This window comes from Solanum dulcamara, chromosome 5 (assembly GCF_947179165.1).
Source record: "Solanum dulcamara chromosome 5, daSolDulc1.2, whole genome shotgun sequence".
In the NCBI taxonomy this organism is placed as follows: Eukaryota; Viridiplantae; Streptophyta; class Magnoliopsida; order Solanales; family Solanaceae; genus Solanum; species Solanum dulcamara.
The window spans coordinates 76,115,965-76,138,508 of NC_077241.1; the positions used below are offsets into that span (position 1 = coordinate 76,115,965).

Consider the following 22,544-nt stretch of genomic DNA (forward strand, 5'->3'; position numbering starts at 1 on the left):
TCAATTTCAAGCGTGAATTGAAAAAATTTAATTAACGTGAATTGAAAAAATCTAATTAAAGTGATTTTTTTAAAAATGGATGTTACATAATGCAAATTAATTCATTTACGCAAGCCATTGTTAAAGTTTTATTTCTATTTTAAAAGTTGTACAAATATAATCCTTAGAAAATTTTCCTTCTAGACAATATAAAATTTGCATATAGTGTTTACTTATATATTGCTCAATTTTACATATAATTTTTTTTTGAATATTATTACTATTTATAATAACTTATTCTAAATAGGTCATAAATTACAAATAAAAAAAGAGTTATTCACTTAATAATATCTCAAAAAGGATAGTTGGCGAATATTTTTTTTATTTTTTTCACTTAGTCTTTGATGTTCGTATTGAAATTCTGATTTAATTTGAATCACACATTATATTATTTCTACTAAATAAAGAGGATTAAGAAAAAAGGTATTAAACGTAAATTAAAATACATTTGACATTTGACTCATTAAGTCATAACGAAGACCCAAACTCAATATCAGCACGTGTAACTCACGAACCCATAAGTCACGTGATAGTAGACCATTGTTAACGCCCAAAACACTTCATAGCGCGTAGACTTCATAATTCTGACCTGGTAAATCCTGATTCTTCTGATTTCTCCACGAGGTGGGGGGTAGGGCGTGGGGGTGGGGGTGGGGGCTGCTGTTTATAGCTTGGAAGAAGCTGAAATATAATTTCAGATTTCAGAAAAAAAAACCTGCAAATCTGTTGTGCGATTCATTCAAAACCATGATTACAAGCCGACGAAAAAAAAACACATTTTGAGTTTTTTTTTTAACAAAAAAAGAATCAATCTTTTTCTTACATAGTTTATATAATCACACACCCTTTTGGTTTTAATTTCAATTTCCATGGCTAATTCTTCTTCTTCCTCCTCAAAATCCTCCATTTCTCCTCGTCATCCTCCTCTTTTCACTCCTGTAAGTTCACCATTTCCTCTCTAACCCACTTTTCTTTTTTGGGTATTCAAGCAAATTCTTGATTTTTGCTCGTTGATTCTTGAATTGTGATTTTTTTTTTCTTAAAAAGATGAGTTTTTTTCAACACCCTTTAAGATTTTCAACATAAAGAAACAATCTTTTTAGTTTATACTCAATACCCTTTTCGTTTAATTCAGTTTCCATGGCTAATTCATCTTCGCCTTTTACTCCTGTAAGTTCACTCCTCACTCTTTTACTCCTTTTTCTCTTATGGGTATTGAGGGAAATTCTGTTTAGATGATTTTTTTTTCTCAAAAAGATTGATTTTTTTTCCTTTTTGGTTTGTGTTTTGATTGTAGATTGAAGAAGGGAATGAAGAAGAGGAGTTTTCACAAGGGAGAAGCAGCTTTAGAGCAGAAACAACACCAAGTGAAGCTGAATACAGGCACCATCCTACACCTTTACACTCTAAAACAGAGAATAAAGGCAAAGTGTCTAACAAAAAGAGGCAAGAAAATGATGAAAAGGGAGTTTTGTGTAACAAGTGCAGGCCAAGCAATAGGGAGAGAATCACTGTGGTTCCATTAGACAACAAGGGCAATTCTGTAAATAGCCCACATGGTGGTATATTCAAATCTGTTCTGTCTAATCTGGTTAAAAAAAGTCCAAGATTATCATCATCATCAGAAGTTGAGTCATCTTCTGTTGGTGGAGTGTCAACAAGAGAGGAACAATGGAAAATTGCATTGGCTGAGGTTTCACATAAGCTAATTCAAGCTACACGAAAAAGAGATGAGGCTGTTTTAGAAGCATCAAGATTGAAGTTTTCTATGGTTGAGCTTGAGAAAAAGCTAAACAAACTTGAAATTTACTGTCACAACTTGAAATCTGGTCTTGATGTTTGTAGCAACAATGTTATGACCAACAAATCCCCTTTAAATTTGATCCAAAGAGTGAAATTTGGTGAAGAGGATAAAGTGATTGAGCATTTCTTGGTTATGGTCTCTGAGGCAAGATCATCTGTTAGGATTTTAAGTCGATCGATGACTCTTCAGCTTAGACAAATTGGTAGCAAAGTTTATGACCGAATTGCATTACTACTTCAACCATATGAAATCAAGATTTCAATTTCAAGAAACCCCAGAGGCTTACTTGTGTATCTTGAAGCCTTGTTAAACAGAGCTTTTTATGAGGATTTTGAATCTATTGGATACCAAAAGAGTTCTTGTAACCAAATCTTGAACCCCATTGATCGTTGCGAATCGAATTTCAGTTTGTACAATCGATTAAAGGACTTAACATGGGAGGAAGTATTGAGCAAAGGGACAAGATTTTACAGTGAAGAATTCAGCAAGTTTTGTGATAGGAAAATGAGTGAAATTGTTGCTATGTTAGGATGGAACCGTGCTTGGCCTGAACCACTATTGCAAGCTTTTTTTGGTGCATCAAAAGCAGTTTGGCTAGTGCACTTATTGGCTAACTCACTGCACCCAACTTTGCCTATTTTCAGAGTGGATAAAGAGATGAAATTTGACTCAGTATACATGGAGGACATGGGTGCAGACAGGGCCAAGAAGTTGGTCCCTAACATGGTTAGGATCATGGTTACACCAGGGTTCTATGTCTATGACAATGTGGTCAAGTGCAAGGTGCTTTGCAGGTATAATAATAATATTGGAATTTACAACAATGAGGTTAATGATCTAAAAGGTTTAATAACCCCATCACCTACATAACAAAAATAGACATATGATAGTATCATATATCATGTGAAAAATATTTAGTTTAATTTTGTTTTTGATGTACTTATTAGATTTTGGAGGACTTTTTAAAGCAAAGTGAAATATTTGGCGTTTTGTTGTTGTAAGTTTTCTTGCATTGATTTACTCATTACTTGGTCAAATTGGTGAGTTTCTTTGTCAAACTTTTCTTGTTTGGGAGATTGGAGTCTAACATCATTTCGGAGTGACCATGGAGTGTTTGTGGTGGGATGGATTTGATTTTTCAACCTTAAATAGATGTTTCAAATGTAAGTTCTGAATGTAGAAAAAATTATGTTAGGAAGCGCTTTTCTCCTTAATGGTGTTATGCAATGCTAACCTAGATTAATTGGGCTGCATTGTTTAGATTAATCGTGACTTCCAATACAGATATTGAACAAAAAAAAACCTTTGAAATGAAAGATAAAAAAGAGGACGAAAGGAAATCGTAGTTACTCACTTGGTTGACTACTTGAATTTTTACTTTGTTGGTAAAGTTCGATTCCTCACTTTATAATCCCTTGCCTACTTTTTTTTTAAAAAGAGCTAGGACAAAAACTTACCTATGGAATCTCATTATTATGTACAACTAGATATATAGAAAGGTACATATTCATTGTAAGTTGTGATGAATGAAAACTTTTTTTTTTGTTTGAGTTGTTTCATTTCTTGTGGTACCTAAGCCAATACAAGAAAGTAGTAAAGGTTCTTGTTGGTGTACATGAGTTGTTATTGTCTTTGACAGCCCTCATCTAGGTTTCCTCATCCTGCTAATTTGTCTTATTGAGTACTTGGCGGGACCAATGCAAGAAGTCCCAACTCACTAGTTGTTAAAAGAATCACTTTCGTAGATTTTCTTATCATCTCCATATTTTTGACATCTAAGATTTATTACATATAACATTAAATATTAATTATATTTCACCAACACAAATACGAAATAATTTTACTAATGATAGCTTTAGACATGTTTGAGCCTATGTTGCCCCCCCCCTCCACAACAACAACCAATTCAAATAAGGGATTTGAATCTTGATTTATATGATTTTCAACACTTTCATTAATCGCAAAGTCACACGAAATGAAGTTATCTCCATATATTTTGACATCTAAGAGTTGCATGTACAACAAACACTACATGTTAAGGGAAAACGTTTTCATTATAGACTTTTTCTCTCCCTTTGGAAATCGAATACTTATTGAAAGTATAATCTTTATCCTCAGGGGTGATGTTACATTGAAAGACAAACATTTGTCCTATGTAGTAATTTATACACATTATTTTAAAGATGGTTAAGTAGCCTCAAGAGCGAGTTGATATATTTTGATTACTAGTATAACTAATGCAGTATGGTTGACCACTTTCACATAAAATAATATGTAGTGCATAGTTCGCTTTCATCATATGAATATGGCACTTTTTTTTGTCTCACATAGTGAAACATTAGTTGACTCAAAATAACATTTAGGATGTTAATTTTGACTTATGTAATATAAAGAGGGAAAAATGATACTATTAAGTTAATAATTAAAAGCATAATTGGCTAAATCCATCGGTGACCTCGTAAAGTTGACACCAACTTTCACTTAAACACCTTAATTAGACTTTATTCATTTTAGACACCTCATGTCATACTCCGCTGTGTCATTTTGACACTTTTTGCTGAGTTGACAAAGTGCTTGTGTTGCACTCATTTTGAGCGCGTGAAAAACATTTTTTTTTTGAAATTTTTTCTTCTTCCATCTTTCTCCTTCCACCTTCCACCATCATTCATCAAATGACCACCAAATTAATTTGGAAAAATCTTGTAAAAGCATAGAAATGCTCTGATTTTGAACAAAATAAAAAAAATCACTGCACTGATTTTAAAATTTCTTACAAGAATGTAAAAGAATGAAACACGAATAAACTTCACCAGAAAATTACTATCGATAAGTACTACTCCAGATTAAATCTACAACTCGCCGGAAAGAGATGGAGATCCACCATTGTTGTCACTTTCTTTATCTCTTCCTTCCTCTCTTCCACCAAAACACATTTTATCTAAAATTAAAATCATTAACTCTAAAATTAAATATAATAAGTCATTGGAGAAAAATTAGATCTAATCTCATAATTTTATCCAGTGAAACTCCATTTTTCCGATAAAGAGGAGTTCCTGTTGATTGAGATGAATTTTCTAGAAAATGATTTTTTTTATTACTGAAATATTTTTTAAAAATAAGTTTAAATAGTTTTTCTTTCTTCTTCTTGTAAGTTTTTTTTTTGGTGAACCAAACTGACGTGTCCTCCCTTTATTAGTTAGCATGCCATGTCACCTGCGAGTGGATTACACATATTTTGTAATGTTAGCTGATTTACAAAAATGTGTCAAAATGACATAGCGGGACTTGACATGACATGTCTAAAATGAACAAAACCTAGTTGAGGTGTCTAAGTGAAAATTGCTGCCAACTTTAGGGGGTCACCAATGGATTCAGCCAACATAATTTAACAGATAAAATCAGAACAAGTCCTGATTATATTCTGGCAAAAATGTGTATTTTAGTCATATCTACATCAAAAGGAAGAATTTTGGTAGCTAATAGTGAGTTTTCAGACACATCGTACTTCTGCTCGGGTTGAGGGTTATATCGAAAGAAACTTTTGAAATATCAATAGGTATTAAATGAAAGAAAAACAAAAATAATATTATATTTCATTTCAAGAATCACGGCTGCTGATTCACAATGTTTCCTAATTGGTATCTTAAAAAACCATTACCATTATATATATGTTGTAACGAAAAATTAAGCAATAAAAATTCAGTTTCGTGCACAACTCATGATGTATGTTTAATTCAAATATTATGTGTTGCGCTCTTATCACTAGACCTAAGCTTTGAGAACCATGCCGCAGACAAAAAAAGTTAGATGCTTAAGTGGAAAAGAATAAAGAGGCAAGTTCATTATTCATCAAGTTTCAAACCGTGCACTACCAGACCTTATTAACAAATAAATAAAAGAGAAAGACACTACATGATGAAGTCTGAGGTAGATACATACCAATGAATTATAGAGCGAAACAAGTGAATATAAGAGGATTGATGGACTGAAACCAGAGGAATAGTAAAATAAGGACCTTACTTCATGAATCTGTGACAGAACATGAGCCATGAGTTCTAATGCCATCATCTGTATTTATCCTCGGGGCGTTAAAGCGAAAAGAAATCAAAAATATAAAAAAATAAATTTAGGTTTGACAAAAAACATGATTGATAAACTTGTTTACTGAATAAAAATTAAGACATAAGGTCCTAAGAAAAAATAAGAAATTAAATAAAGTCCATCTCTTGAACATACATATAGAATATATAGTACGTAATGATAAATGTATTGCTTATAAAAATCTTAATTTAGTACTTTATAATTGGTACCACCACTATATATTTAAATAGTTTCATCATCAGTATAATGCACAAATTAATTAATTAAGTTGATACAATAAAATGTAATTTTTCTTGTTAAATCTAATGTGATGATATGATAAATAAATAAATAACCTGATATAACAAATCAATTTAATATGACACTAACAATATATTTATCTTAGAGATTTCTTTTACATGTAAATGTAAATGCATCATATTTAAAACCTTTTGCCTCAACTTAAAGCCTAGCAAATGAAAGTCAAATTCAAAATTTTACTACTTTTCAAGCTAATCTCGTGTCACCAAAAAATTCCACCGGTAATATAATATTGATAATACTGGAATCATTCTAACGCGGACATAATTTTCTAAACTTAACCGTGTCTATGAAATTAATAACATCAAACGCGGACATAATTTTCTCAAGAAATAGTACTCCGTGCGATTCTGATTTAATATTTTTAATTTTTTTTTATGATTTTAAATTAAATATATATAAAATGTACCAATATTTTTTAATATTATGAGTTTAATCATGTCACGTAAAAAATTATAAGTAAAAATTATTTTTTAAAAAATAAAAAATAAAATTAAATACTAATTCTCCAAACTTTCCTAATTAGTTACCTACAAATTCCTGGCACTTTCCTTAAAAAACAAAGCTCCGTAAAACTTCGCCGATAGGCATACCCAAAAAAGAATAACAGGAGTCTACTTGTAAATTTGGATATCAAATTGTTTCATTATTTCAAAATAAAAATACATCTAGAGATAATGTGACAAAAGGGAGTTGTTCGGATGGTAAACACCCCTCACTTTCAGTCCTTCAATCCAAAAATTGTGAGTTTGAATCACCAACAAAGTAAAACGGGTGGAGGCTCTTAGAGAGGGGTAAAACAAACATATCTAGAGATCATGTATAAAAACTAATATGTCAAAAAAAATATATTATTTTTTGCTTTTTGGATTGAGAGTCGATCATGTATGTCTTTGATTACATTTTTATACACATTTAAACGTTTTTAATTATGACAAATTAAAATATATAGTGTTATTTTTTAAAATATGTTAAATTAAGTATGTTTTTTATATTTATTTTTTAATGCTCGACACATAAACAAAAAGATAGTATCTAAAATATTTATATGTAATTTAAAAAAATACTATAAAAATGAAGGCGGAGATGAAGAGCGGAGGAATCACGGAATGTAGTGGTCAAGGGGAATATGCTCTTTTTGTAAAAATAACATTTTGATTAATCAAATATGATAAATTAAAAAAATATCCTAAGAAATAATTTGAATTGAGATTACAAATTAGATGATTTGACCTGCTGTCGTTTGACCACGAAAGTTTTTACGGACCTTTGGACGGCGGTTCGACCCGGAGAATGATCAAATCTTCCGGGTCATAGTCATATCGTCGGAGACAATTCAACTTCGGGCCTTTCAACAGTCAACGTGCGAAAATTGCCCGATATTTCTACGACGCTTCTCTCTCTCTGTGGATTGTTAAACCACTGAGAATTTCCATTTCCAATTCCAATTTCGATTACAACGATCTCTGTGATCGATCAGTTATATAAAGGCCACAGAGAGAGAGAGAGTGAGAGAGAAGGAAATTGGATTATTTTTTTGGGTGGAGAATCAATCATGTCCATGTCTGATTCCGATACATCGTCTCAAGGCAGCGATTACAAGAACTTCCGGCAAGTTATACGTGACAGTAAGTATCCTACAATCATATTTTTGCATCTAAATGTATGTAATTAGCCTTTGATGCAACTATTAGGGCATTAATCAATCTGTTAGTAGAATAGAAATGTGCTTTCCTTGATCCAGCCTTGTAAATTGTGCCTTTTTGTTTATCTTCTTACTTTAAGACAAATTATATTCTAATGAGATGTGATTGAATAAAGTAGACTGAATATAAAGGATTAATACGCCCAAACTAGACTAGTTGATGATTGAGGCATATTCAGTTGATTGATTGGGTGTTTAGTTCTGTACCTTCATTTGAGGATTACAACAAGAAAAACATACGCAGAGTAATCTCATAAGTGGGGTTCTGGGGAGGGTGGTGTGTATAGTCTTACCCCTACCTTGTGAAGAAAGAGATGTTCATTTGAGAATTATCATTTGGTAATCTGATTATCAAAGTCCTTGATTCTTTTAGTAATTTTGTGGAAGATAAAATGTTAAAATGATTTGGAGTGAAATCAAGTTATCAGGTTATATTCACTATTAGTGACCTAAAATTAGGTGGATGTCGCGTTTTTGAATCCTACTGCAGACGAAAGCTTGATATTTAAGTGGAGAAGGGTAGAGAGGGGGGCGCTTGTTACCCCTCGAGCTTTGAACCCTGCAATCACTATCCCGCGGGAATTTCTTGGTTATAAAAATTTATAATCTTTATTGTTATCTACTGGGTTCACTTTGAAGTCTCGTAGTAAAGTAATATTTTCGTACTACTTTTAGGTGGTAGGCTTATAGAAGGGGACCGGAGTTTATGGTGTTGAATTTGGGTTCGGGAGCTTATTGAAAATTAATTGTTGCATAATATTGTGTGAAGCATATGAACCTCAGGATATTTGGTGTTGAGTCTCCTTTCCTGGCAAATGGTTAAGAGTTTTCTTGTTTATGTGTAAATTCCTTTAAATTACCAGGCAACTGTTGCAACTTTTATCTTCCACTATGTCGAGCATCGTCCACTGCAACTTTACTTGGTTGTTCACTGTAGTAACATCATAAGAATGAAATTATACCATCTGTTCTAGTGTAAAGTAGAAAATATTTTGGAGTATTTGCAATTAATGTAACAGAGAAATATTTAGAAAGTATACATTGACTATACAATATAGATTAGTTATACATGAGCTATACACTGAATATACATTATGATACACTCTATACATCTGCGTATACATGAATGTACACCGAATATACACCGAATGACCCTTTTTTTTTGTAATTAAAATGACCAAATGGCCATCTACTGTAATTATCCTATTTTTTATAATAAATATTTTGATTAATTTTGATATTTGTAAATAGGTCATTGCAAAATGAAAAACTGATGAATTTAGTTTGCAAATTGCAATGATGGGAAAAGGTTCTTATATATAGAGTTACTTGCTTCCCCTCCTTTTGTTTTCATGTCTGCATATCGCCTATTAATGCTCCCCAGGATCTGCTGCTATCAAACCCTCCAGTTAATTGTTTTGTACTAGCTTTACAGATGGATCTCTAGTTGCACTAATGCAGCATTGTCTTGTACTTATGAGGAATACATGATAAATTATGTGTTTGTTTGGAGTCAGTAATGATCTCAAGTTTTGCCTCAAGAGTTCTTCCGTCATCACTTATTTTCACTTGCAATGAAGTGTGTCCGTCTGATATTCTATTCAGATCAACCTATTCCAACCATTTCCTTCTATATTTGTAGGATTACTATATGAAATGCTCAGGTCTGCCAAGTCAAAAGACTCAAAATCAGCATGGAAGGTACAAATACAATCTGTTTCACATATTGGAGAGATCGTTCTATTTGTGAAATTTGTACTTCAAATTATGTGGTTTTAGATGAAAAGCTTTTTCCTTACCAAATCAATGCTTTAAAGTCTAAAACTCATAGCAACTAATCATGTTACTTTTAAGTGTTCTTTAGGAACTATTTCCAAAAAATGAAAAACATTGGAACTTTCTTTTATGTGTAAGATTTCGTAGATCTCATTTATGGTACAAATCATACTGTTCTACCATCACACACTCTGCAACACAATCTGCTTCCTTTGAGGTTTGAAATAATTTTTGGTGCTCTTCCACATGCTGCAACTGTTGCATTTATGATGTGATTACCATTAATTCAGCCTTCTTTTTTTCTTTTGGGAATTATAATGTTTTAGTTAGTTTGCATGTCAGAAATTTATAATTGGACAGGTTTACACTCTGGGGGTCTTCAACTTTGTGTATTTTATTATTGCTTGTCATAGATCATTCTTATAATTCTGAAATTTGCAAGAAGATTATATACCAATTTGTGACAAGGTTATGCCTTCACTTGTGTTGAAGTGGCTTGAAATACTTCTATTAAATATCCAAGAATGCAGGTTGATGAAACGCATAGATAGCACTTCTATTGATCCTCTATCCTGCAGGTACTCATCATGGATAGACTAACTGTTAAAATAATGTCATATGCATGCAAGATGGCAGATATCACAGAGGAAGGAGTTTCATGTAAGTATTAAAAGACCACTCTTAGGGATATTCATTCTTTTTTAAATGACAATGGTGTCCATGTCGGCTTGTTGACACTTTGACTATTCCGCCGGGTATTTTCTACTTTCCTCGAACATAGATACCAGATAACTCTGCACACCAAGGCTGGTGGGAAGATATCACCTAGTGTTTTTTTTTGCCTCCTTGGACTTATACTAGAGATCACATAGTTCTCCTCCCACTTCATTTTAATCACTAGGCCACACCCTTGGGTGCCACATATATTCATTTTTTACTTCTATCTTGATTTACTGTGAATCAAGTCATTGATGGTTGTGGATAAATTTAAGGTGAAACCCATCGGTGGCCCCTAAAGTTGGCACCAACTTTCACTTAGACACCTAAATCAGGAGATGTTCATTTTAGACACCTCAAGTAAGGGTCGAATGTGTCATCTTGACACTTTTTTGACATTTTAGACACCTCACGTGTTTTCCACCTATCTGAGGCACGTAGAAGCTGTTTTTTCTTAATTTTTTGTTCTTCTTCTTCATTTTTTAGCATTGTTTGGAGAGATATTCAACTGAGTTTCCAAGAAATACCTGCAAAATCAATTAGCACGATTTTATTTTGATTATTTAGCTCCATTTTTGTCAATCATACCTCTTACTTATTAATTAACCTTTCATTTTCTCTATTTACTATTTGCGCCGTTAATTAATTGGAGCCATGTGAATGAGGGAAAAAAAAGAAGAAAAAAAACTTAAATTCGTAGCTTGTGCAGTGCATTGTCTCTGTTGACCACTGCTTTGGGTAATTACTTGAGCTCTTTCAAACTGACAGTAGTAACATCTATTACAACTCAAGGTGGCAAACCTGGATGGATTCCAAACAACTTGAATAGTGGGCATCTCGATTATTTCTTTTGGCTCTTGGTTGCACTTAGGTGGGGTGGGGGAGGGGTTGGGGTTGGGGTGGGTGGTGTTGGAGAAGACGATGGCGGGGTGGGTGGTGTTGGAAGACCACTGATAGGGTGTGGGTGTGGGGGTTAATTAGTAGTAATTTTAGATTTGTATTAATCTTGCCGGAAAAAATGGAGGTTCGTCGGATTTTTGACCCAATTTGATTTGTATTTTTGTTTGCCATTATAGCTCCATATTTTCCTCTTTAGATGATATGAATAGCGTTGGGTGGGTGTTGGAGGAGAAAAAGATCTGGTGGGATGGGAGAGGGGTTGGGGTTGGGGTGGGTGGGTTTGGAGAAGATGATGGTAGGGTGGGGGAGGGGTTGGGGTTGGGGTTGGGGTGGGTGGGATTGGAGAAGATGACGGCGGGGTGGGTGAGGTTAATAGTTGTTAATTTTTATTTTTTTGGATAAAAAAAATGCCACGAGTCATCAAATTATTGGTCATTTTTTTTCTATTCAAAAGTTATTATTTGATATATATGCCATGTGTCTTTATTTAATTCAGTGCTTTTGACACGTCAGGCGAGTGCATTACACACACTTAATATATTTTGGTGATTGTCAAAAAAGTGTCAAAATGACACATCAGAGCCTTACTTGAGGTGTTTAAAATGAACATCTCCTGGTTTAGGTGTCTAAGTGAAAGTTGGTGCCAACTTTAGGAGGCCACCGATGGGTTTCGCCTAAATTTAACTATACATGCTTTCAGATGTGATACATACTTAATGTATATGTGTATAGATTTTCACATACAAACATTAACTGTACATATCTGAATTAAATAGATGTCTCTCAGCGTTAGATATATCATTGGAATGTGCAGATTGTCTTGTTTTCCTCCTGGGTTTATGTGATCTTAACTTCTCACTGGAAGGTATCCAAATGATGCTGATGGTGCCTCATAATGAATTAATGTGCATAAATGGTGTTGGTAGTATCATGTATTGGGTAACATTTCTATTACAGTATTAATCTTAACCTCTTCAACCCATTCACCTTTACGTTACTGAATAAGATGATGTGTTGTTTTACTCCTTTTTCTTTTGTGTCGTTGTATTTTAGCAGGCTACATTTTGCAGCTACCATACATATAAGTGCAAAATTATCGTATTAATGATTGGCAAACCTTAAGTTGGGCTGGAGAAGCTTGTATTAGTGCAAGAATATAAAATAAATTCATATTTCCTTCGAATATAGCAGTCAATCAGGAGAAATTTCATGGGAAAACACCATAGCATGTTCCGATCCTGTGATTTGTCGGTTACTATTGTCTATCAGGTGGATGGTTGTTGATGAACTTGATCTTGAATGAGTGAAATAACTATTGTTGTCTGCTGGGTTTTCAGTGGGGGTTCTGCACATTCATTGGTTACCTCTCTTGTATGATTGAATTGAACTTGATCTTTAAAAAGTCTGTTTACAATGTTTCTGCAGTGGTTGAAGACATATACAAGCGACGGCAGCCGCTCCCATCCATGGATGCGATATACTTCATCCAACCAACAAAAGAAAAGTACTGAATACTAATTTCTTTATTTGACTTCCTTACATAGTTCAATCTTTCCGATCTCTAGCATTTATAAGTGTATACTTCTATGTTGCAAATTAATTTCTTTCCATTTTGCACTGAACATTTCTTTTTTTTTTATTGATTAAGAAAACAAGATTTCATTAATCAAAAGGGCCAGAATCGGCCGCATACTAGAGGTATACCAAAAGATAAATAACCTACCAAAAGATATAGTTCTCTTCATCTATACAACCAGGAACTACATGTGTGCACCAAAAATAAATGAGGGATCGGTATCTTGCCTATGAGTTTTTTTTAAAATAGGATATCTTTTCTATGAATTTGCCCCACACATAAGCTATTATGCAGAGCTTAGAGAAAACACACAGATATTGCGAGCAATTAGTATAATGACTATTATCAGAGGCTCCATTTATAGTAGAGGTTTTACCATTCTGTTTTGGTTCTTCTCCATGGGTGATTATTTTTTCAACTTAGCTTTCGATATAGAAGGATCTTTTTATTCTGTCTTGCCACTATAATCATAGGTTATTATGATACTATTAGCAGAACTTTTGTGATATGTGTTTTTTTTATCAGGAACTTCTGTGATATGTGTTTTTTTTATCAGGAACTTCTGTGATATGTGTTTTTTTTATCAGGAACTTGTGTTGATAAATGTTATTATTACTATGCTGGGTCTTTTACAGAGTCTATATACAGACCCTATGTCTTTATCCGTACAGACACTTGTCGTTAACCTTTTCTTTTATTTGCAGTGTTGTGATGTTTCTATCTGACATGGCTGGGAAATCACCTTTGTACAGAAAGTATGTCCAGAAATATCTTGAGTTCCTTTATGAATGCCTTTTGTCTTGGTCACATATTTTTCTTTGACAATTGTGCATTAGTTAACTAACCTCTGTTGATAGAAATAATGCATTACTGTGTTGTACGGTTGTACCTATGAATGCACGAATTCATATTATTGAAAAAAGAAGTTAATTGACATTTGTGTTAGGCGGAAAAGAAAAAATGTTATATATAGGCGGAGGACATTTTGAGAGAAGGATAGGCTGTCCCAAGTATCAGTTGAGAAAGCATTTTCTCATATAACCCCAGACTTCCATCCTCTCTGTGAGTCTCTTTTTTTTTATATTGGAGCTTGCGTTTAGACTGGAAAAAGATTCTAGCAATACAACCTTGTAGTAATTAACCTAGAGCTAGATTTGCTCTATGTGAAATTTCACATCGACTTTTACTGAATGCACGCCAACATTGTGAAAGTGCAGTCCCACTTAAATGCAATTTGAGTGAGAAGACCTCTGTTTAACAAGTGCATTCTGAAAAAAGGACCTCTAAGTTATCCAGATTTAGACCCTTGTCCTTTTTATGATTACCACAAGGTCCCAATTCACATATGAATATTCATGGTATGCAAAGCCAGCTGTTTATCTCAACCCGACCTATTCTTCTGTATCCTAACGTCTAATTGTTCAATTCCTAAGATTCCCTTTCCGAAGATTTAGGCGAGCTTGACTTTATCAAAAGAATAGAGGGAACCTAGATATCATAGATGTCAGAGTCTGATTTGCTTTGGTTATTTTTTCTCCTTTCTTTCTCTCTCATCCTCTGCTCTTCTTTATTTCCTTTTCAGGGCATTTGTCTTCTTTAGTTCACCTATCGCTAAAGAGTTGGTTAATCACATAAAGAGGGATTCAAGTGTTCTGTCTCGCATTGGTGCCTTGAGAGAAGTTATCATCCTTCTTTTGTGACATCCTTTCTTGAGCTAATTTTACTCTTTGTTGCTTTCGTTGGTGCCACTGTTCTTATTGAGGGCTTTATTGTGCAGATGAATTTGGAGTTTTTTGCTATTGACAGCCAGGTATGTGATGATGCATTACTCAAAAAGTCATGAAATTTGTTATTTTTCTGCTTTGATTCCTGTGCTTAATTGGAGAATGTAATTTTGTGAAAAGGGGGCTATCCTTTGTTATTGCTGATGCTGCGGGAAGCTGAGAATCATAGTGTATATACCAAACTTGTTGTCTAACGTTTTTTTAGTAAGAAGGTATTTCAATGCAGCAGCTCTAAATATGGCTTAAACCAGCAGATTTTGCCCTGGTGTTGTCTAGAATAGTGGTGTATGATGTTGCAAAATGGATTGATCTTTGTTCTTGATATTTTTGAAGAACCAGAGTTAAACTAATATCTCGCCTAGTTGGATGTCATACCTGAACTTTGCTTTCCCTTTACTATTTGGAGTACAAGGACCTGATAATAGAGGAACTTTTTGTAGTGTAACAACTGCTCTCCTCCTTCCGTGGAGTATGCATGTGAAAGGAAAAAAGAAAATGACAGGTCTAATTATTTAGTTGATATGCTGACCATATTATCTTGGCTTCTAGACACTTTTGTCCTCTTCCATGCAGTTATTGCACATGAATTATCACCAAGCCTGTAGCTTTTTAATCGAGAAATCCTCAAGGGCCAGCTAGTGCATAGTTCGTGACTCAGTGGTTAATGAGCCCACTTTACTATGTTAAAGTCCGAACCCCTGACGTGCGCCAAACCCAAACATGACACACTGTCCTTACCACTGAATTAAAGCCCTGGACCCAGTCTGGAGCTTTTTCCCTAGTGATTCTTCTTGATCCACTTTAGTTGTTTCACAGTGAGGTGTGCATCCATATTAAATTAAGTGATGCTTGCATTTCCTACTTCATATGGGTCATCAGCTGATAACAATCTATACTTGGAAGCAACAAATAGACATGATATCAAATAACAAGATAGGATAGCAAGGATAGATCTAGAAATAGAAATGGGAGGGGAAGATTTAGAAGACAGAAAGGATAATCTAGCAACTAAAGACAGTTAATCACTAGAATAAATCCAAGGGGGAAAGAGACATGGAACTCGTACATTGTATTTTCACACATGGATCAATCCAAGAGAGGTTCAAAGCGAGATGCAAGGGAACAATCCCTAAATCCTTACCAGGCAAGGTAAATCTTCTATCATTTAAAATCTAGCTAACCCTACCAAATGGGGAAAGAGGAGTAATTATACTAGGGCTAAGAGAATAGTAAACAAAGTGTAAAATAATTCTAAACTAGGGCTTTAATACAATTAGATAAAAAATATAAGTAAATGGCAAGCAACCTTTTCCCCCCGAAAGGGGTTCATGGACACGAACTGCCTTTGTAGCTTCTGCCTTGCTCCACGAACTCCTGCGTGGCCACGTAGTTTGGGAAGTTTTCCTCCTCTTCTTCCTTTGGCTTGTTTGACTTGAAAGCTTGGTTTCTACGACCTTTTGTAGGACTCTTAAGGATTTGATATTGATGTGGAAACCCTCCTTAGCTTGAGCACTAATCCGGAAGTTGTCAAAACTCAATAACTTAAAATGATGTAGCATGGAAATAAAAATGACATGTCATATATCTGCAGTTAATGAAGAACTACCATCTAGTTTTGTCAATTCTAGAAATTGTATAGGCTTGTTAATCTTTTGCTGCCAATATAAATGAGAAATAAATTGATAGAGGTGAAGGTGGCCCTTGATGTTGTCCTATAGGTTGATAAGCCATCTCTGTGAGACTTTGTAATTGATTTATCACTTCCTAACAATCCCATATTAACCTATAGGGTTTTATCACCGATAATGAGAGGGCGCTTGAAGAACTTTATGGAGATGATGAAGGTTCTCGGAAGGGTGGTTTGTGTTTGAATGTGATGGCGAACCGTATTGCTACAGTGTTTGCATCATTGCGGGTAAGCATTTAGATCTTGATCTGGAGCTTTCAAGCATAGAGACGCCCTTGCTAACAGGAATTTCTACAGGAATTTCCTTTGGTGCGCTACCGCTCTGCAAAATCACTTGATCCTACCACCATGACAACCTTTCGCGATTTAATTCCTACAAAGCTTGCAGCTGGTGTTTGGAATTCTATTACAAAGTACAAATCTACTCTTCCTCACTTTCCACAGACAGAAACTTGCGAGTTGCTTATTGTGGACAGATCAGTAGACCAGGTTTTAGTCAAATTTGTTTCCTCCATTCTCCAGGTAGTCTTGTCTATTTCTCATTTCCGTGGCTTGCTTCTCTGTCTCCCCCTGTTTTCCAGATTGCTCCCATTATACACGAGTGGACATATGATGCAATGTGCCATGATTTGTTAAACATGGATGGGAATAAATATGTGCATGAGGTGAGTTGTGTGTTCTGAGTCTCTCTAATGGAGATGCTGTTGAATCTACTGTAACAGTGACATTTTACTGTAAGGCTAGGTTCCTGGCAAAGCTGGTGGCCCTCCTGAGAAGAAAGATGTTCTTTTGGAGGATCATGATCCTATCTGGTTAGAGCTCCGCCATGCACACATTGCTGATGTAGGTCTTGTGCATAACTAGCTTATAAGTTAGAATAGGGCGTATTTATGCTATCTCTAACCAGTAATTGGTTTGTCAGGCTAGTGAAAGGTTGCATGAGAAGATGACAAACTTTGTGTCAAAGAATAAAGCTGCACAAATGCATCAAGGTTCAAGGTCAGTCTACACTTTTTGTAATTTACAAGACCTTCTTTCCCAAAAAAAAAATCGATTGAATGTGTGTTTGGAAATGCTTTGTCATGATACGAATTGAAAATAATGCAATTTGCAAGAGATGATATATAGGATGTAAGAATCTGGGATTGTGATTGATTCAAATAATTGTTGACCTGAGATCTGCTTTGTTGATCCTTAAGTATGAAAAAAGCTTTCCAAGTCTCTTCGAATTTGCAACTGAAGTAGCTTCCTTATTAGTAAAACATGCTGTTTTCACTTTATGGAGGAATCGGTGTGTCAATTATCAACTACGAGATGCCGTACAAAGCTAAATCCATGAACTTTATATTTACAAGCTGGACGCCTGTTAGGCTATTCTTATTTACTAGAAAACGTCTTTAGCCATATAGAACTATTTGCAGCATGAGTTGCCATATTTTATTTGGGTAAACTGGAAATACCTGCAAGTCTGGACTTAAGAGGCACAGCCCCTTTTCCCCCCATTCTTTAGATTCTAAATCAAATAGGTTATGTTGCTTATTCCACTTTTTTCTCGAAATTGTAGGGATGGTGGTCAATTATCTACTCGGGATTTGCAAAAGATGGTCCAGGCTTTACCCCAATACAGTGAACAAATTGAGAAGCTCTCTCTCCATGTCGATGTGAGTCTTCTGAAAATTCCACTTGATGGTTTGCACTTTGATGCTAATCAGTTTTATGACTTTGTCTCGATTCTTATATCTAATAAAACTCTGTTGTACGAGAAAAGAGAGAGGGAAGCATATAGGAAACACATGTAGGTATCCCTGACAAGTGCCAGAACAAATGTATGTAGAGAGGATCCATTTTTTGGGACCCAGGGTCTACAGGTTACTGAAAATATCCATTGACCTTTGCACAATTGCAAGTATCAATGAACACACTGTAGTTTTCTAGTGCTTTGCTTGGATTAACACAATATTTGGTGCGATCTATGATTTTATTTTTGGTAGTGAGAGTTTCATTGCGATTGTGACTGTTGAGGCGACTTTGTGAGTAGCTGTAGATAATCACTTCATTTTTTATGTGTGTTGGTGGAATTACATTTACAGGTCATGCTTTACTGAGAAAAATGGACAACATAGATGTTTTCAGTTTCCTATTAATTTAGAGTTTATTGTATGGTGGATAAAATCTTTTATTGAAGAAGTCATCAGTGTGTTTATGATGACCATTTTTTCCTTAATCCAGATTGCCGGGAAGCTAAACAGAATGATCAGGGAGTCAAATCTAAAAGAAATTGGCCAATTAGAGCAGGACCTTGTTTTCGGAGATGCAGGGACTAAAGATTTGATTAATTTCCTTAGGGTTCATCAGGTAGAAACTGTATAGAGTGTTAAACCTCCATCATGTCTAGATCTGTTTATCTGAGCAATTAGCTGTGGTCTGTAGGATGTGACACGGGAAAGCAAGTTACGCTTATTGATGATTTATGCGTCCGTTCATCCTGAGAAGTTTGAAAGTGACAAACTTTCAAAGTTAATGGAGGTCAGTGATTTGTTATTGTCATTTCCAATATTTTGAATCGAACTAGTATCACCTTATACTGGAGATTTTCTTATTCTTGGTTGAACTATTAACAGCTTGAAAATCCAAATAAAGAGGTATCTACTGCATGTTATGTCTTCCTAGTGGTCGAAAACACAATTTTTCTGTTTGACTTGAATTCTCATGTGTTGGCATTATTTTAATTCTGATCCCTTTTCATGTTAATTTGTGTCATCTGGAAATACATTGACATTGAACTTCACTTTAGTACTATTCTAAATGGTAGACAAAGCTGCTCTTATTCTGTGGAGACAATTACTCATGAACACTCACATTTGTATCCCTTTAGTTGGCGAGATTGCCCCAAGATGACATGAATGCCGTGTACAATATGAGATTGCTGGAGGGATCAACAGATAATAAGAAAAGCTCACTGGGACCTTTCTCTCTCAAGTTTGACGTTCACAAGGTACATGATTGGCTATGAAATTGTTTGTATTCATGATAAGCTCCTTCTGATGTAGATTTCCTTGTTCTATTTTTTATAACAGAAGAAGCACGCCGCTAGAAAAGACCGTACTGATCAAGCATCAGCGTGGCAGTTGTCTCGTTTTTACCCTATGATAGAGGTATGCTACATGGGTGTGTGTTATGACACAATATCTATGAACTGATGATTCTGATTATGTTTCGGTTGTCATGATTCTACATGTAAAGCCAACAATGTCAAAGGGCTTGATAATTTAGGTCCCTTCCATGTTTTCTCCCTCAGATCCAACCACCCACCCCCAAAAAAACAACCAGGGATAAAGAACAAACTACAGGCTTTCTGAAGAAAAGTGGTACATGACTGTTAGTTCTCACAGCAAGAATAAAATCTAATATCAGGGCCAATGTATTCATCACATTGTTGGGTTGGAGTGACTCAGAGACCCCAAGATGCTACTTTGAGTTGGTTAACTGATCAAAGCTATTCTATTCTTGCAGGAACTTGTTGAAAAACTCAGTAAAGGGGAATTACCAAAGAATGATTATCCCTGCATGAATGATCCAAGTCCAACTTTCCATGGGACCTCTCAGTCTGCATCAATACAAGCAAATCAAGTTTCAACTCCTCATTCAATGAGATCGAGAAGGACAGCTACATGGGCCCGCCCTCGAAATTCCGATGATGGATATTCTAGGTACACATTATTGCACCTCACCATTATATGTCATGATATCATTTCTGTGCCAGCACTAGGCAATCATTTAAAGGAAGTGCTGATTGAATTCTTTCACTCTCTTTCAGTGATTCTATCTTGAAGCATGCATCAAGCGATTTCAAGAAAATGGGTCAACGCATTTTTGTTTTTATAGTTGGTGGAGCTACACGATCAGAGGTGTTATTTTCAGACTTTACACTTCCCATTCGTCAGTTATGTTTTTCAAAAAAGAACGAACTTTACCCTTTCAATTTCAGGCTTATATTTGGTTTCCTTGGTAGCATGTTAATGTTTTAACTTGTCATATATGTTAATCTCAAAGTCATTTTCCTTTGCATGTTTCAGTTGCGGGCTTGTCATAAGTTATCTACAAAGCTGAAGAGAGAGGTAGTTCTTGGTTCATCGAGCATTGATGACCCTCCACAATTCATTACGGTATGACACTTCATCTGCTTCCTCCCCTATCTCCTTTTTTCTTTTCTCATTTTGGGTGCCATTATAAATGAGGTCTATGAATATGTTACTGCCCTCTACAGAAATGGAGAGCAAGCGCTTTTCCGTCGTTGTTTTATTGCTAATTGAAAAGCCTTCTTGAGAATGTCCAATAAAACTTGTCCTTTCCTGGATCTTGTTTTACATTTTTTGCGTATAAGCTTCTGTTTGCATTATTTTGGACCACAAACAATGTTTTCGTAGGAAAATCCCAGCATCTTAAATCATTTGGACTCCATGATTTGTTAGTTGGAAACTAGTTGGTATGGCTTTAGGGTGCCATGATTTGTTTGTTGGAAAACTAGTTGTATAGCTTTAGGGTGTGTTACGTGGAGGAAAATATTTTCTGGAAAAGTGTTTTTGAATTTTTTCTTGTTCGGTTGGCCAAAATTTGTGGGAAATAAGTTCCTTCAAAACGAGGGAAATGACTTCCCTAGTGGAAGTAGCGAAAACAAGTTACACAAATGACATTCCACATTGATTATGTCCTCCACACCCTCCAACAAACCTCATCTTCACCCCCACCTCCTAGGACCCCATCTCCAAAATCCCACGTTCCTACCTCTCGTAGTATTTGTCTAGAGTATATACAAATGTTTTAGGATGACATTTTTTTCTTATGTACCGAATACAAGAAAATAAGTAAGAAACGCACTTATAATAATCTGTCATGGAAAACATTTTTCTTCATACCAAACACACCTACTTATCATACCTTTTCTACATCTATATGCTGGAAGTCTGATAAATTTCAGTGTATTGTAGTTAGAGATGTAAAAGCCCACACTGACTTGTGATGGTTGATTGTGTTGCAGAAATTAAAGCTCCTGACTGCAGACGAACTCTCGTTGGATGATTTGCAGATCTAGAAACAAATTGCCGGGGAAGATGGCAACTGAAATCTCTTATTTCCCAGGCTAGCATTCCAATTGTATACCAAACCTACGTTGATTCATTTCAATTTTTGGCAAGTCTTGGTAGATATCTGGTACATTGAAAGGTTAAATGCAAAGTTGCTGGAACATTCAGATTCCCTAGAATGTTAATGTCAATGTGCCGCAATATTGGGGGTTTGGGTGTGTTGTATCATTTTTATAGGTCCCATTCAAGACTTCCATTGTGTGTATAATGTAATTTCTATTAATGTAGAAGCCCCATTTGGAAAGAACAATTCTTTTTGAAAAATTTCCACCCTCTTTTTTCCATGTCCAATGTTTGTTGTGAAAGCATGCCTCATGACGTTCAGTTTAGTACGAACACGAGACATCCAACTTTGTATCAGAAAGTACGAAGTAAACCAGAAATTACCCTTACAAACAATGTCAGACTATTATAATATTTGTTCCAATTCTTACTGACAAAAATATTAGACTGTTGTGTTACAATGGTAATAACCTATTAACTTTTAGTCCATCTAATGTTTTCTCACAAGATTTTAGTTTGTTCAAAAAGGATCTTTGAACTGTGATCTAAATTACTGGATGCTATCCCCAACCCTGAAGGCCAAACATGAAAATTCTCAGTTTCAGTTACTGAATGCAAGCGCACAAAATATGGTACAAAGTAGTTTTCACCGAAGTTACGAACTTATAACCTATTTGGCCAATTTTTCAAAATCTGCCTTTTTTTAGAAGTATTGTTTGAAGTAGCAATTTGTGTTTGATTAAATAACTTAGAAAGTACTTTGCCCGCCACTCCTGGGAAATAGGATGGCACCAATTTACCATGAGCATTACAACAACAACAACCCAGTGAAATCCCACAACGTGGGGTCTGGGGAGGGTAGAGTGTACGCAGACCTTACTCCTACCAAGGTAGGACGGCTGTTTCCGAGAGACCCTCGGCTCAAAAAAAGGCATAAAAGGGGGTCAGATAAGGTTAAGAAATTCAAAGCGCTATAGGAAAATAAATAACGAAGGCATCACAGATAAA

General features: G+C 35.1%; 2 protein-coding genes across 3 annotated transcripts; both read left to right on the forward strand.

Moving 5' to 3' along the window:
* The first annotated feature begins 707 nt into the window (after positions 1–707).
* On the forward strand, positions 708–2,833 carry LOC129889915 (IRK-interacting protein). Of its 2 annotated transcripts, none has more exons than XM_055965389.1 (2): positions 708–977; positions 1,337–2,833. In XM_055965389.1, the coding sequence occupies exons 1-2, from the start codon at positions 909–911 to the stop codon at positions 2,711–2,713; spliced, it is 1,446 nt and encodes a 481-aa protein (XP_055821364.1). In that variant the 5' UTR covers positions 708–908; the 3' UTR covers positions 2,714–2,833. The 2 variants fall into 2 exon arrangements, with proteins under 2 accessions (XP_055821364.1, XP_055821365.1); XM_055965390.1 differs by lacking the exon at positions 708–977 and adding an exon at positions 984–1,209.
* Positions 2,834–7,568: 4,735 nt separating this feature from the next.
* On the forward strand, positions 7,569–21,783 carry LOC129889917 (SNARE-interacting protein KEULE-like). Its single transcript, XM_055965391.1, has 21 exons — positions 7,569–7,872; positions 9,592–9,650; positions 10,304–10,385; positions 12,768–12,846; positions 13,623–13,673; positions 14,501–14,597; positions 14,696–14,728; positions 16,492–16,617; positions 16,687–16,878; positions 16,971–17,054; positions 17,134–17,232; positions 17,312–17,388; positions 17,954–18,050; positions 18,619–18,744; positions 18,820–18,915; positions 19,265–19,384; positions 19,467–19,544; positions 19,903–20,099; positions 20,207–20,297; positions 20,466–20,555; positions 21,428–21,783. Exons 1-21 carry the CDS (start codon positions 7,800–7,802, stop codon positions 21,479–21,481), a joined length of 2,001 nt encoding a protein of 666 aa, XP_055821366.1. The 5' UTR covers positions 7,569–7,799; the 3' UTR covers positions 21,482–21,783.
* The last annotated feature ends 761 nt before the right edge of the window (positions 21,784–22,544 follow it).